Source organism: Carassius carassius, chromosome 32, assembly GCF_963082965.1.
Source record: "Carassius carassius chromosome 32, fCarCar2.1, whole genome shotgun sequence".
In the NCBI taxonomy this organism is placed as follows: domain Eukaryota; kingdom Metazoa; phylum Chordata; class Actinopteri; order Cypriniformes; family Cyprinidae; genus Carassius; species Carassius carassius.
In genome coordinates this window covers 14,883,680-14,909,789 of record NC_081786.1, presented here as the reverse complement: position 1 = coordinate 14,909,789, position 26,110 = coordinate 14,883,680, and the positions used below count along the sequence as shown (strand labels likewise).

Here is a 26,110-nt window from a genome sequence, read left to right as displayed (position 1 = left end):
AAAAAACAGTGTTCGGATCTCTCCAGAAACATCACATAGTGACAGGATGCTGCAGTTTATTTGTAAATTCCTAAAAGCTCTCATGGCACCACGCGATGTGCTTCTTCTAACGTACAATCTCTCCTTTAAGTGAGAAAACAATGTTAAAGCAATGTTAAGGAGAGCACTCATCCAGGGATACCAGAGACACAAGACCTTCAAGAAGAACCGCATAAAATGGAGGGCTTGAGTGGGATTATAGTCCCTTTAAAAAATTTGATTTTCAGCGGTTTTATGACAGTCTTTATTTATATAAAATTGATTATAAAAACTATACTTTTTTTACACAAAAAAGTGAAACAAACGCTAAAGGTATGAAGGTTTGACTGTATTTAACTGTATTTGCTTGCGTTACATTAGGATGAGGAGGGTGACTGAGATAAGTGTGTGGTTTATGGCTCGGCAGGGGGCGGGACTCAGTTCCTTTGGTGCCCGGATGATGGTCGGTGACAACCTACTGATGGATGAACATGATAACCACTCCATGGTCACTGAAACATACCTACAGGACACATTATCAGCTCAGTTCAAAACCAGTCAAAAGGCTACAAAAACTGGTTTCACTCCAGCTTTGATTTACAGTAATTATAGTTATTTTTTTCTTTTTTTGAAGAAAACAAAAAAGAGATTAAAACTGATTGAGCACTCCACACTGGCTTCGCAAAAAAACGGCACGTCCCCCTCTTGGCACCTGGTATCGTGTGTGTGGTGTGAGTTTGATAGCGTAGGTGGAAGCCACTTCAATGTAGTGTGAGAAATGCTACTCTTGTTATACAAGGCAGTGAAGCAGTCCTTTCTTTCTCCCGTCTTTTCATATGCATTAACTCAGACGTGCTTTTATACAAACACTTTGGCCAGGGCATCGGCTCCGGCACTTCCTATGTATGCCTTAGATGGGTGGAAGGCAACGTCATAAATGGCCTCGTCCGACTTTTTCCTGTGTGCAGTAACCTCTTGTACGCATGTCTTGCTGTCCATGTTCCACAAGCGGATGGAACTATCATGACCTGTGTTAGACAAAGAATAGACATTAAGTTTATATTTAAAGGGACATTTCAGCAGAAAATGTAAACAATTACTGATTGCTTTTGCTGATACAGTAGCTGAAAAAAACAAAAACAAAATCGCTTACTTCCTGACATCAAGTAGATGCCATTTGGATCTATAGCCAGACTAGTAACAGCATCCAAGTGAGCCACCATTGCATGAATGGCTTTACCTACAAATAGAGATGGAAGGAAGGTGATTCATAATCCCAAACTAATCATATTTAAAAATGTAATAAATTTTTTTTTATTTGTTTTACTATATTTTTGATCAAATACATGCAGCTTTTTTTAATGAACATAAGACTTCTTTCTAAAACATGGTAAAAATCATATTGACACCAAACTAGTGAACCGTAGTGCATTAATATTTTATGACGACACACACACACTAAAAAAACCTCACCTGATTTATTATCAAAGAATTTGATGTGTCTATCCTCGTGAGCGGTGACTGTGATTGGCAGGGTGGGGTGGGTGACCACTTTATTAATGTGATTCCCAAAAGGAATAGCTGCAAACATGGTAAACATGACGAGTCCAATTCTAATTAAATCATTGAACTATATATAATTCATACATATCCACAAGTGTACTTTGTTTTAGAACCAATGTGAAGGACGTACCACTCTCGCCCTGTGCGGAGAATACCATGACGGGCTGCGATGTCTCTAGATCATAAATGACAACATCTCCCGTGTTGTAGGATGCCACCATGTGAGCTGGATCACACCCATTGAAATCAATTGATGTGGGAACACCATGATCTGAAAGACAGGAAATGAAGAAATGAGTTTGCCAACGCTTCATTGATTACAGAACAGTGCAAACAAGATACATTCCGCTCACCTCTATCTGAGTTAAATGTGCTGAGACACGGTGACTTCCCCTGAGGGTTCCACAGCTTGATCGTCCCATCAGCTGAACAGGACAGCAGTCGCTCTTTGATTCCACTGTAAGCCAATCCCCACACCGCGTCACTGTGACCCAACAATGTACCAGCCAACACGCTGGGGTCTGAGCGATACAGAGGACACACACAGAGAAGATACTAGTGATCAGACAGGTTTTTTAATTCTTGCTTGTAAGTTTTATCAAAATAAGATGTGACATATGCCACACAGATTTGATCTTCTCACCATATGTGTCGTATGGGTCTACGTTAGAGCTGGGGATGTTCCACCACTGAATTGTTGAATCGATTCCACCACTAAAACACTGCTCGCCGCTGGAGCTCACAACCAATGAGAGCACAGGCCCACTGCAGCAACAGATCATACAGGTTAAGAGGATTTGTGAGATAAAATATTACTGTCTAAAAGACTGAATTGGTGGATTCAGCAGATTTCATGATTGTTTATTCAGGGGCCCTTAAGAAAATCTAAATCTAAATGTTATGGATATCAATGCATTAAAAAATAAAATATCAAGTCATGTGCAATTTATTTTATTTTTTTCGTAGTTAATGTAAAATCAGTCAATTAAATATTTTGTCTAATGCAATGATACTCAAACACTTAAATATTTCTAGAGTGTGCAAATATTTTCTGGGGGGCCACAAAGGTTCATTAATTGAGGTACAAAGTAAGTAATAGAATATTTTAGTCAAACAGTGCCAGTAGGTTTTGTTAGTTAAATTCTTACCCTGATCAGCTCTATGTGTGATGTGGAAACATCCTAGAGCAACAACAGTGAAACAGTAGACCACACATGCTCACGGGACAAGGACCGAGATCTCAGAGGGTAAATATCATGTGCCCTTATTTAACACACTCCTGATCCAGCTCCAAACAACAGCAATGGCTGAAGAGAAGCTTGTCAAGAGCTTTATGACATAGGTCTAAAGGTGCACTCAGTCATTTTTGCCAATTAAAAAAATAAAAAAAAATACCCTAAAGAAATAAAAAAAACCACTTTTGAACAAAATAACGTGTACTGACATGAGACAAAGAAATCCAAGTCTTCCTAGAAAAAGTAATGTATTGAAATTATTTTAAAATAAGACAAAACAAGTATTGAAATAGGCAAAAAAAAATCACTTCAGCTGTCAAGTTATTCATAAGATGCATTACCATTAACTTAACATATTACTCTGGTAAAAATGCTAAAGACCTTTTTTTTGGGAGCTCATTCTCACACCTAAAGCTCTCTTCAGCAGCCCGTTGAATGTGCGTCCACTGAGTGGCTCACTCTGCTACGACACCGGCCCCTGAACCTTTCAGGCAATGGGATGAATCCAGTGTGGCATATTCCCAAGAAATGATGCTGAAGTTGTTTATTTTCCAGTCCAGATGTAGTGCTTTTCTAAGTATTATCTCATCTGAGCTTAATAAATACTACCTTCTTAATTTTGAGTTGATCGTCACTTAAATTACGGAGCTTCAGGTTCTGCATAAACCCATGTATTCTTAGTTGCACAATGAAATGAGTTGCAGGCACCTCACCCAGTGATTGTAGGTTCTAATCCTGTATGGTACAGCTTTATATAACTGTGTGTAATGTTGTGTCACTTGGAGCCAATTGCTGCAGTTCTACCTTCGACGACTCAAGTCCCTGTAAAATTTAACAAACTACAATGCATGAATGGCATGCTGTGTAGCAAGTGTTTAACCATGGGAGCTACGCATTGTTTAATCCAAAATTAAAATTTACCAAAAATGGCCATAATGGGCATGGCCCCATTAAAAAAAACATAAAATAAAATATATTACACGTAAATAATATATTATTTACGTGTAATAATTTATACACGTAAATTATTTTTTTTGATCCTGATGAGATTATATATTGTTGTGGACAACTGTGGAGTCAAAATGATAGAGAACCACTGTTCTACAATGAGCAGGTCGCCCTCTTATGGACAGCATCAGGTTGCCATCACATGACAATCCTTCTGTTTCATGCAACTGACTGGCTACATTAATATTAACCATAATAATGAGTAAATATCCTGGCGACTTCAAGCAGCTAGAGTGTTTACAGTGTAATGCGGCTGCAAAATGCTTTCCACCAACAAAATATTAATGATCATTGGGATTGAATACACAAATGTTTGTAGTTTGACAGCAAAAGAGAGCTCTGGCAAGAAATCTCAGAAATTAATAAACTCAGGTTGTGGCAATGCCAACATGTACAGCATTGTCCACACTGTCACAACACTTTCACTCTCCTCAACACATTTAGGATAAACTGGAATGACAACAACAACCTCAGCATCCATTTTTTGTTGCTCTTGAACGGAAATTTGCTTAACAATGGCTATTTGTAAATCTTAGAGGCTAATGTTTTTGAAATGTTTGACAGGCAGGTTTAAAAAAAAAGAAGAAAAAAACAAAGCAAGTCAATATCATGAAGTCAATACTTACATATGCCCTCTAAACGTGTATATGGGCTCCACATCAAAAGAGGCACTTCTGCAAAGCCAGATGAAACTTTGTTTAGCAGTTTGTATGAAACATTAATGTTGCATGATAAAATCAATGCAGACATCCCAAGTCTCCCGGAAGTTCCGGGAGTCTCCCACTTATTGAAAGCGGCTCCCTAAGACCCGCAAATTAGTTAAAATCTCCCGGAATCTAGAACGAGCGAGCAAAAGCGCGCATGCGAAACAGATACTGTGTTTCAAACCGTGTAGCGCACGCACGGCAGAGAGGGAGAGGGAGAGACTCGAGCGAGAGACCTTGCGTGTGTGTGCTAATGTGCGTGTGTGCGAAGCGCATGTAAGACGGAGAGCATCCTGATTGGCCTGTTTCTGCAAATCAACCAATCAATTGTCAGTGTGGGCGGGCTTTTATCTCTTCTCCCGAACAAAATTTAACAGTTATGTCTATCTAGAAACAGGAGCACCATGGCAGAGGGAGAGTGCCACAAAACAAAAAAAGTATAAGACACATTTTACGGCAGACTACATGAAAGTGTACCCCTGTCTTATAGGTGTCAAACATAATGACAGTCTTGCTCAAGCATTGCCCATGGCGGGTTATATGATTGCAAAAGGCATGTTGAGGTGAGTTTCATTTCATCTGCATATTATTCAGGCTAGTTGCCAAGGCAACATGAAAACAACAAACTCCTTAGACCTGTTTAAAGTTGCAATGGAAAATAAATAAAAGCAGTTTACATAAATTGTATAAGCAGACTATATAAATAGTAAAAGTAATCTACATATTTAAACATAATTAACGAATAATTACATAGGCCTATAGCTTATAGAAATGATATTTTATGCTTTTATATCGGTTAGGGACCACAACATGTTAGGGAGGCTAAGCGCAGGCTGCTCCAATATATCTCAGTTCTCCCATTCAGCAAAGTCTCACTGAGAAGGTGACTACAGCTGAGATGTATTTCCTTCCTTTTTTTTGGGGGGGGGGTCCCTCCCTGAAATGACTTTTTGCAGGTTGGGATGTCTGTCAATGTGCTTCTTGAGACATCATTTTAAAGATCAAAAGCAATCCCAAGACAAAACGTTTCTTGGGAAGCCACAGCGAGCACTTACTTTTTGGCAGGAACTGTCTTCTGGAGGTTCCACAGTTTGAGGGTGTGGTCTTCCGAGACGGTGACCAACACCGGTTCCACAGGATGGAAGGCCAAGGCCCGCACTCCATCAAAGTGGCTTCGCAGGGTATATTTGGGATTCCATGTCTTCCTGAACGCATCCTTATTGGCTGGCAGCTAAAAATAAAGGGTGGGGGGAGGGGTCATTGTAGAGGCATTTTGACAACTGCGACATGAAACCTGGAAATTGCAGGTCGACTGACTGTGACGCATTAGGATAGTTGTCCTATTTGAGCGCACGGCAAACCACAACTGTTTGGACAACCGTGGTCCTCTGTAACCTTTATACAGAATGGAGCTAATATAGTACATGACATCTGAGTACACAGGACCGGCTGTTTTTATAAGAGTTAACTGACGGTTACAAATTTTAAAAAATGTAAAAAATTGAGCAAGAAACAGACCATTTTATTTTTTTTTAAATAGAGTCTGTTATTCATTAATGCTAGAATAGAGTATTATTAAAGCAGAAGAGCAGTGGGGTACTTGCATCATAGCTGTATTCAGCCTCGTCATTGGACACAGTCAGATCTGCGAGGTCTCCCAGGCCCAGCACACTTTCCAACATCTCATCAGAGCCCATGATATAGGACTTGCCCCCACCAGGCGTGAATGGCAGAGGCTCAGCTAAGAATAGGGAAGAGAAGAGAAGAGAAGGCCCAGTAAACAAGGTGCCACACCTTAGGATTGAAAAACAAGGCTTACGCAAAAAACTGTTTAACAAACACATCCTTTAGCAGCTGAACAGTTCTGTGAGGGTGTAATACAGAACAAACAACCTAAGTAATAATACGAGTTGGATCAATAGCAAGATTTTGGCTTTAACATCACACCAGCCTCTGGTTGCTCTATGGGGTATCCCCAAAAAAGATACCCCATAGATAGATATATATATATATATATATATATAAACAAGATTTTGGTACCATTACCTAGAACCATACACTGTGCAACCCTAATAGGCACAGTTGTGCCTCTTTACCAAAAATAAATGTTCTATTTATGGTGACATTTACATTAAGGGTGGACAATATCTTATAGTTTGCGATATACTGGTAAAAATTCTCCTCATGATAATAATTAGTCTTCCTGTGATATAACGCGTCTATTAGTTGACATATTTCTGTGTGCGACAGAGTGGAGCAACATGGCGAAAGGCGGACGTGAAATTGAGGAGTTGATCGCTTTTACAATCTGGAACTGGTTTGGTTTGCATTGTAAATATACATTCCTTACAAAAAAAAAAAAACAAGATTGCTTGAAGAACACAGATAAGCCATACATTTTGTGTACATCGTATGTTCACTGTCTTCAAGTTTCATCAGTTCAAATTTCTTTATCTCTGTTGTGCAGTTTATTCAGCTATAACTGGATACCTCTGTCCATATTAGGGATTTCCTAGAGTGTAGTCAGTAGTATTATTCTGCTATGCATATATGGAGTTGATATCGTAATCGCAATAAATACTAGAAATATTGTGATATATTTTGAAGCCCATATCACCCAGCCCTAATTTACATAATCCTTAGTTTAGAAGTGGGTCAGAAGAGTCAGAAGAGAGGAAGACAAAAGAGTGAGAGATAAAGCAAGCAGAAGTGAGGGTGTGTGATGTGTTTGACCCAGCTGGCTCTGTTCGGAGCAGTAAGAGAATCTCTCATGCTGGAAGCGGTCAGGAATGCTGATGCAGCAACTGGCCTAATTAAGATTCTACCGCAGGGCTAGCGTGTGCCACAAAGCACATACGAAGTACACACATGCACATGCAGGCAAACTATGAAAGAATAGTTCACTCAACAATTACTTTTTGGAATTTTGTGCTGTGTGTGAAAACTTATAAAAACTTGCAGAATGGCCAAGCAGCTCGTTTCATAGACTGAAAGTAGGCAGTGATTTTTTATTAGGATGTGCTACTTACATTGCTAGTATTCTGGACGTATATGACAGCTTTGGGTAAGCAGCTGGCTTAAGTCATTATTCATATGTTTATGCACGTCTAGACACACTACAGTTAAAAATTTGGGGGTCAGTAAGATTTTACTCTGCAAGGCCACATTAAATTGAAGTGCACCTTTGTATTTTAAATAAATGCTGTTCTTTCTATTCAGTTTTCTATTTTATACTGTTCTATTAAAGAAACGTATTAATATTTCCACAAACATATTGACTAGCGCAACTGTTTACAACATTAATAAGAAATTATTTCTGAAGGATCATGTGACACTGAAGACTTGCGTACTGGATGCTGAAAGTTCTACAAATTTTTAATTAAACAATATATTTTCAAATTAATACAATTTGACTGTTTTCTTCAAATGAATGCAGACTTAATGAGCAAAAAATTCCAGATCCCCCAAAATTATAAGTCAATAATGTAATATAGCACAGAATATTACAAATATAGCACCATATGTTTTTTTGGGTGATTTTTATTGTACTTTTTGTATTCAGTATAAATCGCCATTCATTTTCACTCTATGACATTTGCCAAATGTCTTTTTGTGTTTGGTGAAAGAAAGAAAACACAGAGCTGAAACAACACAAGGGCGAGTAAATGAAAACAAAATGTTCTAGTTTGGGTGAAGTAGTCCTTTAATTGCAGGCCTTATTTTAACCCTACATGATAATAGACCTGCAGTCATTGCTCAGTCATCAAACACTCCTTTGAGAAGTGCCCTACTTCATTACAGATCTATAATCTATAGAAGCTTGTTTACGCCACAGGATAAAAACTAAAAAGTTAATTGCAAGTTTTTATTCCACAATTATGACCCTGGACCAGAAAACCAGTCATAAGTGTATTTTTTTTTTTTTTTTTGATTTATACAAAATCTGAAAACTGAATAAGCAAGCTTTCTATTGATGTATGGTTTGTTATGATAGGACAATATTTGGCTGAGACACAACTACTTAAAAATCTGGAATCTGAGGGTGCAAAAAAAAAAAAAAAAATCTAAATACTGCAAGAATCATCTTTAAAGTTGTCTGTCCAAATTAAGTCCTTAACAATGCAAATAACTAATCAAAAGTTAAGTTATATATATTTACGGTAGGAAATTTACAAAATATCTTCATAGAACATGATCTTTACTTAATATCCTAATGATTTTTGGCAAAAAAGAGAAATCGATCATTTTGACCCATACAATGTTTTTTTGGCTATTGCTACAAATATACCCCAGCGACTTAAGACATTAGTTTTGTGCTCCAGGGTCACAATTCAGAAAAAAGAAAAAAATTGTTGTCTATTCTGAGAAGAAAAGTCAGAATTGTGAGACCAAGTGCCACAATTATCTATTCATTTTTTTTTTTACTGTAGCAGAATCAAGTATTCATAAAAACCATGATTAATGATTATAAAATCCATTTTTTCTATGAGTTTGGCAAGCACTATTTTACCCCACTCTGTGCCGTCTCCTGAACTGCGAGCCTCTCCGGCACCTTCTCCGTCCTCCGCGTTTACCAAGAAGTCAAACTCCTTGAGTGCCTCCTCTGTGTCAGGGTCATCCGGTAAGTCTGAAGCCAAACCTTCATTTCCGACCTGGAAAAATTATCATTATTGGCTATATTACATTACATCTACAATCATATACCGAGAACAATAACATTAATTTTTACAAAAAATGTTACGCACCTTAATTTTATGTTTTTTTATTCTACGTTTATCACTCCTGTCAGGCACGTCCTCCATTATGTCGCCCTCATCTTCTTCCTCTTCATCACTATCATCAGCATTTTCTAAAAAATTAAATGTCTCCAGAACCTCTGGATTCCTGTTAAACCAAAGGCATCATAAGGAATGTTTCAAAACAGATAACATGGAAATCTTTTTAAGTGTTTATATTAATCTACCACCTGAATTGACCCCCAAAAAATTAAGAGATGCACCGATTGCAATTGTCTTGGCAGATTCCGATTTTTTTTGTAAGCGTGACCTGCCGATACTGTTTTTTGCAATTCCGATTTTCTTTCTAAAAACTATAATTGACAGCATATACAAACAAAAATGTATACTTTTTAAGTGCTATTCCGTCCACATTGCAGGCTTTTGCGATTAGCAAATCGCAACGTCTCAAATCCCGATTTTGATTCGATTTCGATTAATCGCACAGCCCTAATATATATATATATATAGATATATATCTATATATATATATATATAAATATATATATATATATACATACATATACATACACCCAATCTGGACAAAGTTCTCTCACTTAAACAACTCACAAAATAAAGTGCTCTATGACTAGAAAAAAAGGTAGAAATCAGTATCAACAAGCACTATCTTTCCGCTGCAGCAAACACAGAAGCTGCATCTGAAGTGGCATTAGATGCATTTACACAGACTGTTTGATGAAGCTGAGGTGCCATAAATGCATTTACATTGCAAACTTTCGCATGCTTAACTACTACTGTATAAAATAACATTGTAATCATATTGAAACATTTTGTTTGTACAATGTTGCATACCTAAACCATATAATTGTTCTTTGTTTTTTACTACCGCAGCACGTTTGTTTTTTTTACATTTCTATGAGTGCTGTTACGCTCATTTGTGTTGTTTTCTGTACAAGTCTCACTTACTTAAATCATCAATCACTGTAAGTGTGATGTCAAAACAGGCTGGTCACCGGTCCGGGTCGATCATGTGGAAAACCGGCTAATTCCGGTCCCTGGCCTGTCGATCGGTGCATCTCTAAAAATAAATCCAAGGAAATCTGTACCTTTTCATGTCTTGTCCCTTTCTTTTGGCTGGAGACTCTCCTCCATTGAGAATTTGCTCTAGGTTCTTGGTTTCCACAGAACCGTTCTGCTCTGAGCCGGACAGTCCCAGTAACGACCGCACTCTCTGCGACCGGACATCCAGTATTGTGTCCGTATAACCTACTTCCTGAAGATATCTTGAAGGACAGAGATGTATAAAGACAGTAAGAACAGAGCTCAGATTATCAGGTGACATAAATAGCCATAATGTGATGATGCACATGCCCATGAACTTCCACACAGAGAAAGTTTGATTCAGAAAGCATGACTCAAGACTAACTTACTGTCTGAGGAGTTGCCTGCCCTGTTTCCACGTTAACTGGCTGTTCTGAGGTACAGCCGAGACCTCTGTATCTTTGGTATCTTGTTTAAGAAACAAAATAAACAAAGTGAAAGCAGAACAAAACATATGAATATACACATAAAAAACTAAGTACCATTCAAAAGTTTGGGGTTAGTAGAGTGTTTCATTAGCAACAAATCAGCATATGAGAATATTTTCTGAAGGATTATGTGACTTAAAGTAATGGCTGCTGAATATTCAGAATATTCATTGCCATCCTAAGAATAAATTACATTTTAAAATATATTAAAATAGAAAACAGTTGCTTTAAATTGTAATTATATTTCACAATATCACTGTTTTTTACTGTATTTCTGATCAAATAAATACAACCTTAAGAGACTTTTTCTAACAAGATTATTGCCAACCCCAAACTTTTGAACGGTAGTGTGTGATTTTCATGTGAAGTGCCAGCCTGGTAGCTAATCCAGATAATGTTTTTAGTAATTTAAAGCAAACCGCCCCAAAGGAACCTAATAAAATTTCAGTTTCAATTTATAGAATCCTTATCATATGCTGTTTATTTTGCTGTGTTATGTCATGAATTCAAATCACCTTTTCATCAACCAATCAAGCAGCTGAAACAACATATATTCACAATTTCATGAAATACATTACAGATAGGGCTGTGCGATTAATCAAAATCGAAATAAAGTATGTTATCTGAACCAATCAGGATGCAGCGCACCTAAGTGGAGCGCGAGAACAGAGCAGACTGGGCATATGCCTAACTCCAGGTTCACACACTCTGTCTGTGATGCGTTGCCTTTTTTTTTCGAGCCCATGTTAACGGAACAGAACGTTCACACTGCACGCGGTAAAAGATGAGAACAGAAAAGGTTATAAATAGAAAGGTGCGAAAAGATTTAATATCTTGCGCATGAGCTGAGAGGAGGAGGAGACACGTTGTAAGGCAGCATATATCTGATCCTTATACAGTCTATGATCTGAGCACGCGCATCTGGTTTTGTTAACAGAGCAAAGGAAATCTGCGTGCGAGCGGATAGATTCACGCTCGTGCATTATTTTAATGTGCTTTCGCGTTACAAAAATGCGCTCTCGGTGCTGCTTCTGAACCGCGTACACGTAACTTACTGTATACGCACTGCAGACGGAGTACGTGTGAACCTTGGGCAATAATTTGATTGGGTAAAACATAACACCTGAGGCACCGCTACAGTGAGCTTTTAGTGAGCTAAAGGGTTTTATTTTTTATTATAATTTTTTGCCATATGTTTAGATTTTGTTTGACATCTTTACTTAGTGATTATTTTGACTTAAGTCTGTTCTAGAGACATGTTACAACTTTTTGATAAAGCTCTCATTGGTTTTCTTTTGGAAATATGTTTTAAATTTATACTGAATGCATTTATGACTGTAAAGCATGCCTGTGTTTGTCAAAATCGTGATTAAAATCGAAATCGCAAAATTTATTAAAAAATCGTGATAGGTTTGTTTTGTCCATATCGCACAGCCCTAATTACAAATTCATAATGTCTTCCGAGTTCAAAAGTATAATAAATCCAAACATATCAAAAAAAGCAGATACAAAAATACAACTCCACTGAAATGTGATTCATATGCAAATTCAGAAATCCCAGTCCATTCAAAATGCATTTAGTATTGTGCTTTGCACTTATTTATTGCCCATACCTTGAATCCAAAAATACTGTTAATCACCAAATGCGTTATGAAATGTCCATTGAACATAGGTTGTTGGAAATAGTATCCAATTCCGAATAAAGAAAACAAAACCCACCCACGGCCATTTGAAACGCTACTGTGTCCTCATGACACCAGACGTTTTTCTTTCCACTCTAACAATGATGTCACATCCTGATAAGGAATATTTAAAGGGGGAGGCCTCTTTTATTAGCAGAGTTCATCACATGAAATTCGCTACAAGTGTACATCGAGATTTTCAAAAGGAAGTTGTGTCCACTTACCTGATTCAAAGCTAGGCATTTTCACTTCACCTTGATTTAGTTCTGTCCCATATTTTAATTTATGGTATTTTGCTCTGGTAATAGAAAAGAGAGTCTTTGTTAAAATTTAGAAGTACATACACATACATATACAAGATATGCAATGTTTTGAGAAAAAGAAAAAAAAACACTACAAACCTTTCTTGCTTTAATGCATATTCTAACATTTTTATTCTTCTAACAAGATCATTCTTTAAATTTTCTTGACCTTTCCTTTCTCCTTGGAGGAACGCTATTCGGGCCTGCAAGACAAATTAGGAGGTCATCAGGACAGGTGACACAAAGGTTAAACTAGTGTTCATATATTTAAGCTGAGTTGTCAACTTGTGAATTGCATGTTATGAGAAAGACTTGGCACCAAAATAATATATTGACAATAAATAGCAATGCCCTTGCTGACGCCACATAAGAGAACTAGAGCCCGACCGATATATCGGCCGATATAAGGTAATTGCATTTAAATCGGCATTTATAACGGCCGATGAAACATGAGAAACAGAGTCTCATGCTTCACTCATGTTATGAGTGTTGCATAGTGTGCCCACCAGAGGGAGCGCTGCAGCTCCAGAGTTAACAACAGCGCCAGAAATCCACTACAGAAGAAAACGATCAGCCAAGCCAAGGAGATGTAACTTACTGTTTTGACGGTGAGTCTTGTCGTTCGTCATGTGAAATGATTGTAGATTTAGTTCATACCCTGTATATAAAAACTGTGTGGTAGTTCTAGCTAACGGTCCTATCATTATCACTTCTAAATATTCTGTAACATCACTAACAGCCGCTAATGTATTGCTATATTAGATTAGCCACAAAGCTAATACCATGTTTATCAGTGGAAGAGCGCGAACGTTAATAGGAGGTCAAACTATAACGTTAGCATTTAATTTATTCTTATTCTATTGCGGTGTGTTTCCCACATAATGACCGCGTAATTGGGTCTTTCACACAGTATGCGGTATGCACGGCGCTTGCCGCTGGGCTCAGCGTTGCCCTTCAGATACAACGCGATTTGCGCTGCGCTATGGCATAGGCGGAGTTTTAAAAACGTTTAGCGGGAGCTCTTTCATAGTCTGTTCCTCCTCCTTTCGGTCAGCAGCAAACATGTATCTGTCCCGTTGTAAGAAGCGAGCGATAGCGCTAGTCCTGCTGATGAGAATTAAGAGAGAAGCAAGGAAGAAGAGGCTACCCTCAGGTCCAGAGAACAATTTGGTGAATTCAGGCTGGTTACGTTACTCTAACGCTAATATAGCTTCCTTTTTAGCAGGCCCCTTAAATGCTTGCTATTAACTTGTTTGAAGGTGGTTCTTCTCAAAATTGACAGCGGTGTATTCATGACACTAACGTTAACCATTCAACTACGAATTGATTCCGTAATCTTCCGGTAATAGTAGGCAAGACGATGTTTTGATTCAGACTGCACAAAGAGAAGAGGAGAAGATATACGGGTCTGTTGTGAATGTGTCTGTGAGAGCAAATATAGTGTAGTTACAGTAACTACAGTAGGTGCGTCAGAAATGATTAAACCAGAGGGGACATGTAAATAAATGTGAGCTGAACAAGCGCTTTTTTTTTTTTTTACATATTGTTTCAAAGCAGCTTTACAGACAACAGAAAAATGTTGAAATAATATTGTTAAATATAAGTAGGTAATACCTATTGCTTGACAAATAAAAATATATATATATTTCTCATTTTTGCCTATGTAGGAGATCCCAGTTTATTATTATTATTATAATTATAATGATGACATGAGTAATGATACATGGTGATATTATTAATACACATGCTTATTCTTTCTCTGTCTCTCTTTCTGCCTACAGATGGCTGTAAAAGGTGAATGCTGTAGCAGCAAAGTGTGGGACTACTTCTGCAAATACTTTAACTTTAGTATTATAATTTATTTACAGTACACACACAGACTGTTAAAACCAGCTTCAACTGGAAGAAAGTAAAAGTGTTAAATGTTTAAAACCAGACTGTTTTTTGATCATTAAAAAATATATACTTTTGATGTGCAATTGTTTAGTCATTGAGACTGTAATCTAAGGCTTTTTTTTTTTACATAATCCATTCTGGAAAATGGTTTATACAGCCCACATACATAGAACAGGCAGATATTTTGCTATTGAATGTTGTGTAAGTGCAGTTTATAGGAAATGGGTCTAATATCCAGATTATTTTTCAAATCAAAATATCGGCTAATAAATCGGCTCTTTTCGAGTTAATATCGGCATCGGCCCCCAAAAATCCATATCGGTTGGGCTCTAAAGAGAACATTTAGCACAATATGCATTAGTGTACGAATTGTTTCTTTTGTGCAGTTCTTTTAATGAAGACTGTTGATTCGGTCTGAATGAAAGCCAGAACCCAATTTTAATTGGTTATAAGATGCCCTGGAAAATCTCTGGAGAAAAAAATAAAAATAAAAAAACGAAACAAAAAAATGCACAGATCTCTTATTTTCTAAAGAGGAACAAACACAAGGCCACTGGCAGGCGACGGCCCAGATGAACAGCGCTCTACAGACTAGAGCAGGTTAACATTAGCAAATGAGAGCAGCTGTGCAACTTGACCCCTCTTAAAGGCCAGGAAATGAATGAGAGGAGGCAAGGGGAGGGCGTATTTATAGACAAACCAAACCCTCAACCTTCCTGGAGAAAAAGAGCTCTCGTAGGCTCTCATGACAACCTTATTTGTTTGGCAGGTAAACTGTAAGAGGACATCCTGTGCGGTTTTCACAGAAACAGGGAAGGTGAAGTGGGCTTGTCGATGATACATTATTTTCCTAAACCACATGATGACAAAGAGAAACAGTGTTTAATAAAACTTCATATGAAAGTAAAGTTCCAAATTTCACCTAAAAAAAGACTAGTTTTAGGGGCATTTCAGTCTAAAACATAGCACAGCAAGCAGGACAGTGAGACGCCAATCCATTGATCGGGTCAACACTACCTTCACCTCATGCACTAAAATATTTAACTGTCAAACTCATCTCACTCAGCTGACAGTATAGCAGTATAGCTCAGGAGCATTGCGTAATACTATGTAAACAGAAAAAGGCCCCTGGTGAAGTGACAACTAAACAAATATAGTAACATATGTAACAACTAGGGCTGACAAGTTATTTAAAATGTACCTGAATTAAATGAAAAAGGCAGATTAAATCACAACTGCTTACTAATATTTCAATGTACATTTAAAGCACAGACTGAACGATATGTTATTCCATATCGGCTGATGTTAGAGGTCATTTCCCGGCACTGGTCGGAAATAAAAATTTAGTCGGCATGAAACTGAAACTGTGATCATATTTTCCCTATTATGAAGAATATACAAGTGAAACGGCTTCTCAAACAAGAAAATGCATTCATATATTTGATTAAAGATTATGATGGAACTTTTCTTTTAATTATGATGGATAAATAAATTGTTACAAAAAAGTAATAATACAAAGACAATTTAGTTCTTATGTTTCTTTAATTGTGCATACTCTTTTTCTCAATTTGGATTACCTGTAGCATCATAACTTCAAACTGATCTTTAAAAACACTAATTATTGATAAAAATTGGATAATAATTTAAAAACACTAATAATTGCATAATACTGTTAAAAAGGTAATCTTTAGGTAAAACTCAAAAAGAGCATACATTTCCAATACTGTACATTTTGATAATACCGAATTACACTTAAATCAAGTGTAGTGTTTAAAGTAATTGATTTTAGTATAGAATTTCAATATGAGACATTTATCAGCTGTAGGCCATAACATGAAAATAACTTGAATTGCTCCAATGGCATAAGCATTTCTTGTTATGGACTTTACATAGAGGTTAGGAGCATAATTCATTTTTTTGTGAAAATTATTAACTCATCCACTGAAACTATCCCAAGAAGATTTCAGATCAAGAGCTAAAAGGCCAGTTGGAGAAGAGTTGGAGTGCTGAAAGCCATTACGCTCTTGGACAGAGCTTTCACATGAGACAGAGCTCTGTGCTTGTCTTCAGACTACGGACATTTTGGAACGAGACCGACACACCGAGGCCATCCCTGCAATACTCAAAAGCCCACCATGTGTACAGCACGCATGATCTGATTACAGAAAAATGCATCTCTGAACTACACTAGACTCGTACACAGACAAAAATACATCTGTAAATAAACCAGTAACCATGGCATTACAGATTGTCCCCTCAAAGAGCATGAGGTGATAAAGTTCTTATGAAGAGCTGTCCAAGCGTCTGCCATGAGCGTGCTTTCACAATCCACCCCCACATTCACAGCCCTGGAATCAACGTGTGAGGTCACTCCGTTGAGACGCCTCAGAGGCAGCCCTAGGGAAACATTGTGAGATCACTGGCCAAAACTAGAGCCTTACAAAGGAGCAAGCTGCAGCACATGGGGCACGAATAGCCCTCACCGACGCATGACACATTCCACCGTACAGATGTCAGGTTTAAGAGTTAACAGCAGAGAATATTACAAGCTAATAAAAATTCTACTAACCGGTTATCTTTAATGGAGAAGGATGTTTAAAGTCATATGAAAGCTGGGCAAAGACATCTTTTAAAGGCCACTAAATATTAAGTTGACTGTTAAAAGTGCGGATTGATTTACCCAAAAAGCACAAACTCTGTCATACTATGAATAGCTCTGCATGAGCATCACTTGGTTTGTCAAACAATGGCAGACATGGGAACAGTTAGCAGTTAACAGTCATGAAAATATACTTTTTCAACTTCTTTCATTCTATTCATCATATAAAACCAATGTCTATACACTACTACTGTTCAAAAGTATGGGGTTTGTAAGATGTTTTTCAAAAACTTTGCCAAGGCTGCATTTATTTGACCATACAGTAAATATAGTAACAACAATAATATTTGTGAAACTGCTACCATTTAAAACAACTGTTCTCAATTTGAATATGTTTTAAAATGTAATTTATTCTTGTGAAGATTAATCTTCATTACTAAGGTTTTTAACATCACATGATCCTTCAGAATATGCTTAAGAAACACTGATTATAAAAAAAATGTATATGGTTGTGCAGCTCAAATTTTTGTTTTTTTTGTGGAAAGTCAAAAAGAACAGAATTTACAGAAATCTTTCGCAATATTATAAACGTGTTCTCTATCACTTTTGATCATTTGAATGTGTCCTTACAGAATATTTCTGAGTATTTCTTAAAAAAAGAAACAACCCCAAACCTTTACTGTAGTTAACCTGTCATGAAAATTTACTTTAATTTATAAACTGATTAGACATTCTCAGTTTTTTGTGCTGAAAAACTGTAATCATCTTTACAAAAATCTCAAGAAAGAAGCTGGAATATACAAACCCACTGGCACAACAAATACAAATGAAGTCTTTGCTCACACTGCTATTATTCACTGGCTAATGCAAAATGCTCTGACAAAGCATGTTTGAGTTAGCAAGCAAGTTATAGTATAATCAAATTACTAAGTGACAGCAAAGACATCTGCAGCATTAGTCACACTGGATGATTATCAGGCACTGACTGAATGGTTACTGTTTTCACTCCTTGATTTACCTTCCTCTTTTTGTTAATCAAGGACTCATACTTTCCTAAGTTGCAAATGATCATAGCATTTCATGGCAGACCAACAGAGCTCGCCCGAGGGGAGTTGATGCTGACACTGCAGTCAAGAAACCTGATAAACCACAAAACAAATAATCACAAAATACTTATGATGATGATGATTATGATGGGGAAGTCGTGGCCTGGTGGTTAGAGAATCGGACTCCCAATCGAAAGGTTGTGAGTTCGAGTCCCGGGCAGGCAGGAATTGTGGGTGGGGGGAGTGCATGTACAGTTCTCTCTCCACCCTCAATACCACGACTTAGGTGCCCTTGAGCAAGGCACCGAACCCCCAACTGCTCCCCGGGCGCCGCAGCATAAATGGCTGCCCACTGCTCCGGGTGTGTGTTCACAGTGTGTGTGTGTGTTCACTGCTCTGTGTGTGTGCACTTCGGATGGGTTAAATGCAGAGCACAAATTCTGAGTATGGGTCACCATACTTGGCCGAATGTCACTTCACTTCACTTCACTTCATGATGATGATGTACTAATTTGAAAAGCAGGCCTGGCTGGTATATATGTGGAGCACTTCCTCAAAACTTCGCTATTCTTTCAACAAGTTCTCTGAAATACAACAGATCTTAAAACATCCCCATCATATCTAGTTGTCACAAGCTGGGCTTCCATTACCCTGCTTTTATGCACATTTTAAAGTATCGCATCAGAATCCAGTGATGGAAACGTTCAATTTCGAATAAAAAAATGCCTTAATTCGCAAAAAAGTTTTTACGTTCGCTTGAGGTGGTTTTTGACATGTGCGAAAAAGGGTTAATGCAAATAATAGGAGATGGAAATGCATTTTGTGGATAAATTCCTCCAAGCGCATCAAAAAAAAAAAAACTGTTAAACGACTCAGATCCTAAACAGCAGCATCCACCTCCGAAAGCAATAACCGCATACATTGTGTTTCGTCTGCACATTCTGAGGTGCAAGTAATTTATTATATAGGCAAATTATTATATTCAGTAGCTTCTCCTACTTATGTATAGTGACAGTTTATCAGGAAGTAGCAATTTTGTTCTCTTTGACTCGTTGAATGGAAACGGTGCTAGTTCGCAAATGTTTTGTCTGATATTCCAATTTTTCGCACAAGTAAAATTTGCAACTTTGGATGGAAACCCGGCTACAATCTTCTGTTAAAGTTTAAGTTCACCACTCAAGACTTCTCCAACAAATAAACATGTAGCTTGAAGCGATCAAATTACTTCTGGGTTCACCTCTGTAATGGGATAGGTGCATTAAAACCTGAATATTAATGAGCGGAGTCTGTGTAAGAGCAATAGGCTATTAGAAATTCACCTTACCAAATAGTTTCAAGCATACACCAATAGCATGAACGCAATGCATTACATCAGGACTAACTTGACTAGACCTACATTTTTTGGTAATTCAGCTTCATTCTCATTTCCTAAAGCAGTGCGAAGTGCTGGCAGGCAGTACTATGAAACACTGTTGTATTAAAACAGCATTGCTAGTGTCAGCAGAGTGTGAGGATGGCTAGTACACATATGGTCAGGAACAGCTGGCTGCTCACAGCCCCTAGCAACTCCCTGATGCTTGCTGGAAATCTCCGTCACCTACCAGATTTAAAGATCGGCAGAACAACATTTCAGCTGTGCGAACTGAACTCAGACACTAAAAATACACTGTGCTCTGGGAGAAAAACAGCTGAATGAGGGGACCCTATGGGTTTAATAATAGTACAATGGAAATATACTGGAAATGTAATAGTCCAATGTTTATATAAGTAAGTACATTTAAAACAGAACTTCATATTTCAGTAATAAGTAAAGAGCATTAAAGGCTATTTAAGAATTAATAATATTGTTATAAAATGCCTCATTAAAACTGGATGCGAGTAATATAATATGCCAATTGCAAAAGACTAAAACATTTACCATTCACGGTCATCGCAGCTGACGTCTGACTGCCTGCATTATGTTGCTTGTCTGTATTCATGAAATTTCAGACCAAAGTACAAAGTGGAAGCAAAGTGACTATATTTGACAATATTTGTTGGAAGAAATATACAGACTAATTGACTTTTTGTTCTAAATGGAAGACATTTGATATTAATTCCCTGTTTATTCCAGTGTTGTTATTAGAAACTAAAACTGAAAGTACAACTACTACAAATCTTGGTACCAATTTATTTTAAGGTGACCTTGTTACACGTTGCATGTACGTTCTATTACAATAACAATAAATTATGCATAATTACATGCAAGTAACCCTAAACCAAACCTTAATCCATATGTACATAAGTACATGTTGTTAATTAATATTACTCGGTACTTAAATGTATAATTACACCTTAACAAGGACACCTTAAAATAAAGTGTAACCAAAATCTTTTTTGTTCATTCGAATAAAATGTAAATATTCGATTCTAAATTTATTTAAACACTTAAACATTAGAAACGAGGCCAACTAATGGAAATAAAGTGTTTAAACTCAAGTACTAAATTTACTACAACGAAAACTGAAGAAAAATAAGGACAAACAGAAAAACAAGCTAATATAAACTAAAACATGTAACAAAACTACTAAAACTGAAAATATAAAAAAAAGGCAATTCAAAATATTAATATACAATAATGGCGTATAAATGTTACTAAAATAGCACTGCATTATTAAACTGCTGAATAGAAATGCTAAAATGCTATTGAATACCTTAATGCTATTGAATATAAGTTTGACTGATTTGTTTAGCGGTCATGTTGATTTCAGTTAGAACTGGTCAGATGATAACATATGAAGGAGATGCTGGATTTAGAGACATATTAAACCTGCACTTGACAATCTCTAATGGTTTGGAGAGCCATGACTCTGAAGATGGTGCTACCATGACCTACAAACCCTGAGCTAACCCAGATAACGCTAATCAGGCCCATTCCCGATGTGACTGCTCAGGACATCTCTGCTAGCAGCTATGCCTACGAGGCACAGCAAACTGACAGGAAGAGTTTCACATCAATTAGAGCCAGACATCGTTAAAGCGGAACCGAACTATCCATTACAATAACATTGGCTACATCTCCTCCACATACACAAGATGCCAAATGCTTGGAAGAGCACCTGATAATGGCCTTAAACATCTGCGCACAAGGTTAGAGAATCAACATCTTCATATGTAATAACATGATTTGATACGTTTTAACGTCAGAGTTCATTTGTTTTGGAGTGTGCGTCTCACGATTAGGTGGCAAGTGAACATCTGAAACATGGAATGCGGAGCAGATAAACAAGACCAACCCTTATTCTGAGAAAACCTGGATTGGTATGAGTGTGGGAGAGTACACGCTGACTTCCTCTGAATAATGAAAAGTGTCCATTAAGCTTGAGCTGGGAGTCATCCTGAAAGTATGTCACTGAACAAGTCTGTACAGGGGTGGTGAAAACTTCTCGGCCTCCTGAGGGAAGACTGACTGTGTTTACATAACGCGACGTCCTACCCCAGGCCTTCCAGCTCTTTTCCCCATTCACAAAAGCTAAATTGTCACTCTCAGTTCTAGCAGACTTTAAAAATATGACAGCTAGCCTACACCCGTTAATACAGGTGCCAGGGAGATTCAGCTGTCATAACACACTTAAGGCAACAGTTCAGTCTAAAATAACACGTAAAATGGTTCACCCAAAAATTACATTTCTGTTATCATTTACTGATCCTCACATCACACCGAATCCAAACCTGTATGACTTAAAATGTGGTCAAATTAGTTAAATTTCAGCTAAATATGTGGCAAAACCTCTGCCGTCTATTGTCAGTAGTGTTGCGATGTATAAAAAAGCTCGCGCAAAATTAAACTTTGAACCAAGCAGCTTTCTGTTTGTAATGTGGAGATATTTTTCAAAATATCTTCTTCTATGTCTCACAAAAGAAAGTACATCGTTCATACAGGTTTGGTAAGAAAAGTTTGTGTAAACTATTCCTTTAAGCAGCTGGTAAAGGCACGGCTGTCAAAACAAAACTGGCCAAATGGTATTTGTACGTTTCTGTTTTGGTGTTGCACATAAAATCATTAATGTTTGGAAAAAAATAAATATGAGCAAATAAATATGATGTTGAGATATACCTAAATAACCTAAATAACGTGAATGATTCATCAGAAATGTGCTACTCAAAAGAGCAGCAAAACTAGAAAGACCTTCTCCTCACAGCACTCTTAAAGAGAGAGTTCATCCAAAATTTAACATTATGTCATCATTAGCTCACCCTCATGCTATTCCAAACCTGTATGACTTTCTTACATGAAAAATAAACGATGTTAGTCAGAACGTTAGCAACTCGGTCTCCATTCACTTCCACTGCATCTTTTTCCTTACAATGAACGGGAATGGTGACTGAGTTACAATGAACGGGAATGGTGACTGTCGCTGTCATTCTGCCTAGCATTTGCTTTTTTTGAGGACTATTCAGTGAACGCAAGGCTTCGTTTACTTTTTTACTGTTTTAACAACGGATACAGTGTGTCATAAAAAATACTGTACATTACAGCGGGGTGTGAAAGTGAGCGCTAGTAGGATGGATCAATAAAAGAAGCGACCCATACGGACGCCATATTGACCAAAACAAAATGGCAGAACAAGAGAATAGTTGACAAAGTCTGCAGGCTTTCGTTGACGGATGCCTTCTCGTGACACGATAAAATCCGCAACAACGACTATTAGATCTGCTCCGGTGCTCGCGGGTAAGATAATCTGACTCGATCGAACCGAGCGTGGCGTAATATCGCTAATACAGCGATGTCACGTTAGCTTAGCTCAGCCCGTCCACACTACGAGCGACGCAACGGACTAGATCTCCGTGTTAAATTATAAGCATACTAAATGTCATGTCACGCACAACGTTACCTGGAGTGCAGACAGATTTGTTTATTATAATAGAAAGGTGTAAGTTTTGCGTAAATGGGGCGGAGAGGAAGCTAACGAGAGCTGTAGAAAATTGCTTAGTAAAGCAACGTAAAGTCTTCAATTAAAGCAACCGATCTGATGGCGATCAATGTCTCGATTTGGGGTTTCTAACTAACGGTAGTTGTTTCAGCAAACCCACGGGTCTCTACCTGGAGCTCGGCCCTCTCTACTTCCCAATGCGCCCTTTCCATCTCGAAACGGGCCCATTCGTGCTGGATGTAGTGTAAGATCCCCGGGATCGTGTACTGCTGGGGCCTGGGCATCTCGTCTTGCTGTTGCTGGACCATAGGCGCTCCTCCAGAGCCGGAGATCTGGGGATTCATGCTGCTGTTGCCCTGCTGCTGCTGCTGTTTCTGGGCGGCCATTCCTCCTCCTCCTCCTCCGCCGGGATTTTCATCCATGTTTAAAAATAGGAGAGTCCTGCTAGAAGTCGCCGATTGTTTCCCCTCAGCCCTCCCTTCTTTACCGTTCGTGCAGCGTTGCGACGTCGCCCTGCCCCCTCCACGAAATCGGCTGGCACCTGAGCGGCTGTTGTGGATTTCGTGTCAGCGCACGGATTTGCCGGCCGCCATTAGTCCGATCCCTGGATGTGAGTCTCCTACTGCGGGTGTGAGCGAGGGAGGACTGTGGCGCGCTGCATGATGGGACGCGTTCACCCAACCCTGCGCTGTCTCGAGTCATCCGAATACTGACTGACGGGCGGACAACTGCGCATGCGCTGTGCATACAGCGACCAGAGCACTATTGTCAATGACAGGCTCTGTACTTGATGATATAAAAATGTGGCCTTAAACAATAGATATACATATATAAAGTAGAGCGGACGTAAGTCAAATATAAAATAGCTTCAACTGGAAGCTGGAAGTTCTTTTCATAACTTAAAGGTGCACTCTAAATTGCTAATTTCAAATATTTTTCCTAGTTTTCCCTACAAAAATTAAAAGCAGCTTTGAAAAAAAAATCCGATAATGTATACTAGCGTAAAAAAAAAGAAGTTTACAAATAATAACTGGGATCATTTTATTTACGATTGACTATTTTTTTTCCACAAAGAAAAACATAGCAATACATACAGTAGGGCAGGCAGAGTCAAAAGTATCAGACCTTTTTCAGAATTTAAAGAATTTCAAATATTTCACAGTTTTAAAATTAATAAAAATAAATAATAGCCACTTTGAGAAATATTCAAATGAAAACTAACATAATGGGGGAAAAGCAGGGAAAAAGCTGTATTTTTCTACATGGAGCGGGTCGCCCCCTCATGGACGCTGCCATGTTGACGTCACATGACCAGCTCTGTCAAACAATCCACTTAGCAGTAATCATTTTACAGTAGTAACAATAATTGTGGTTGTTGTGGTATTTTGGTGAAAATTAAGGTTACCAAAAATGACTATATTTATCAGTTTACACAAGTGTGCTATTTTCTTTTTTTTTTTTTTACTCTTCCAGATGTTTGCTGACGTAATGACGTAATGTCTCCTCCTTTCTAGCGGTGTTCACTCTTCTGAATTACTATGATCAAGTTCCTACTTATGGTCAACAAACAGGGGCAGACTCGCCTGTCCAAGTATTTTGAACAAGTGGAGCTTGGGAAGAGAGCAGCTCTGGAAGCTGATGTGGTCCGGGGATGCCTCGCGCGGAGGAAGGAAGAGGTCAGTCACGTTTCCCAAAGTAATGGTTAACCACAGCACGTGTATCATTGGCTATTGTTTGCAGTGCAAAATATCATGAATAAAGATAACTAAACAGACATAGAAATATCCCTCGGGGAGATATAGTGATTGACAACAGAAACATGGTGTGCATGTTATGCAAACGATTACGTTACTGTATGAAACATATCTGTGCATCTACACACATCATTTACATATACAGGTAACTGTAGACTTCCAGTCCAATTTGACCTCGTAAACTGGCCTTAAACATCTTCCAACTCGAAGATTCAGGATTAAAATCCGCTGTTGAACTCCAGATGTCTTTGTATTTCTTCTTCCTCAGTGTTCATTTGTGGAGTACAAGGACTACAAACTGGTGTATCGACAGTACGCAGCACTTCTCATAGTTGTTGGCGTCACTGAAAATGAGGTTAGCTTTATTATTGGTAACATGAAAAATTATTGACATAATCATATATTTTTTCCGGTAGTTTTTAAAGTCTGATTTATGGTCTCTGGCTGCTGTCTTTCACACAGAATGAACTCTCAATCTATGAGCTTGTGCATAACTTTGTGGAAGTGTTGGACAAGTATTTCAGTCGTGTGGTGAGTACTGACATTTTGATAAGATTATTACAACTTTCTGAGAAAAGATAAAAATGCAATGTTTTGTTCATATATGATTAAATGTTTTCTTTGCTTGACAGAGTGAGCTGGATGTATCCTTTATAAGTGCAATTACACGAAGTATTATTGACCAAACTTGACTATGATTGTATCTTCAGTCATACATGTGCATTTATATGAGGGTTTCATTCCTTAATGTACAATCAGATCATGTTCAATTTAGATAAAGTACACATTATACTTGATGAAATGATCCTGAATGGACACATTGTGGAGACAAATAAGAACAGGATACTGGCACCACTACTGGCCCTGGACAAGATGACTGAAAGCTGATTCAATGCAAATGAGATCGCATTAATCTTCTGTTCCAAATGATAAATAAATGTTTTTCACTAGTCTAAACGTAGGGTTCATCTTCCATTATTCTACAATAACAATTTTGATGGGACCGGTAATAATCCCAATGCATTGTCAAAGATGTCAAAGTTCCTCCTCAATACAGAACTACAAGAAAATCCCCAGGCCAGAACTAAATACAGCGAAATGTGAATCACATTTAGGAACAGAAAT

At 37.9% G+C, this 26,110-nt stretch overlaps 2 protein-coding genes across 3 annotated transcripts; one reads left to right on the top strand and one right to left on the bottom strand.

Moving 5' to 3' along the window:
* Window positions 1-346: 346 nt before the first annotated feature.
* Window positions 347-23,934, bottom strand: strn3 (striatin, calmodulin binding protein 3). The gene is made up of 16 exons (XM_059520471.1): window positions 23,402-23,934; window positions 12,877-12,980; window positions 12,700-12,773; window positions 10,695-10,773; window positions 10,371-10,547; window positions 9,274-9,412; window positions 9,039-9,180; window positions 6,133-6,269; window positions 5,584-5,759; window positions 4,451-4,498; window positions 2,225-2,346; window positions 1,935-2,102; window positions 1,712-1,852; window positions 1,492-1,599; window positions 1,172-1,258; window positions 347-1,046 (listed from the first exon to the last, which is right to left on the bottom strand). Exons 1-16 carry the CDS (start codon window positions 23,651-23,653, stop codon window positions 877-879), a joined length of 2,124 nt encoding a protein of 707 aa, XP_059376454.1. The 5' UTR covers window positions 23,654-23,934; the 3' UTR covers window positions 347-876.
* ap4s1 (adaptor related protein complex 4 subunit sigma 1) lies at window positions 22,702-25,942 on the top strand. Of its 2 annotated transcripts, none has more exons than XM_059520473.1 (6): window positions 22,702-23,029; window positions 24,705-24,907; window positions 25,254-25,340; window positions 25,448-25,516; window positions 25,618-25,629; window positions 25,745-25,942. In XM_059520473.1, the coding sequence occupies exons 2-6, from the start codon at window positions 24,770-24,772 to the stop codon at window positions 25,871-25,873; spliced, it is 435 nt and encodes a 144-aa protein (XP_059376456.1). In that variant the 5' UTR covers window positions 22,702-23,029; window positions 24,705-24,769; the 3' UTR covers window positions 25,874-25,942. The 2 variants fall into 2 exon arrangements, with proteins under 2 accessions (XP_059376456.1, XP_059376455.1); XM_059520472.1 differs by having other exon boundaries at window positions 22,708-23,029; window positions 24,746-24,907.
* The last annotated feature ends 168 nt before the right edge of the window (window positions 25,943-26,110 follow it).

Coding starts and splice junctions, on each gene's coding strand:
- strn3 (XM_059520471.1), bottom strand. CDS start 23,653: ATGGATGAAAATCCCGGCGGAGGAGGAGGAGGAGGAATGGCCGCCCAG. Junction 12,981..23,401: donor TAGAGAGGGCCGAGCTCCAG/GTAGAGACCCGT, acceptor TTTGTCTTGCAG/GCCCGAATAGCGTTCCTCCA. Junction 6,270..9,038: donor AGGAGACGGCACAGAGTGGG/GTAAAATAGTGC, acceptor CCCTATTCTTAG/CTGAGCCTCTGCCATTCACG.
- ap4s1 (XM_059520473.1), top strand. CDS start 24,770: ATGATCAAGTTCCTACTTATGGTCAACAAACAGGGGCAGACTCGCCTG. Junction 24,908..25,253: donor TCGCGCGGAGGAAGGAAGAG/GTCAGTCACGTT, acceptor CTTCTTCCTCAG/TGTTCATTTGTGGAGTACAA. Junction 25,341..25,447: donor TTGGCGTCACTGAAAATGAG/GTTAGCTTTATT, acceptor TCTTTCACACAG/AATGAACTCTCAATCTATGA.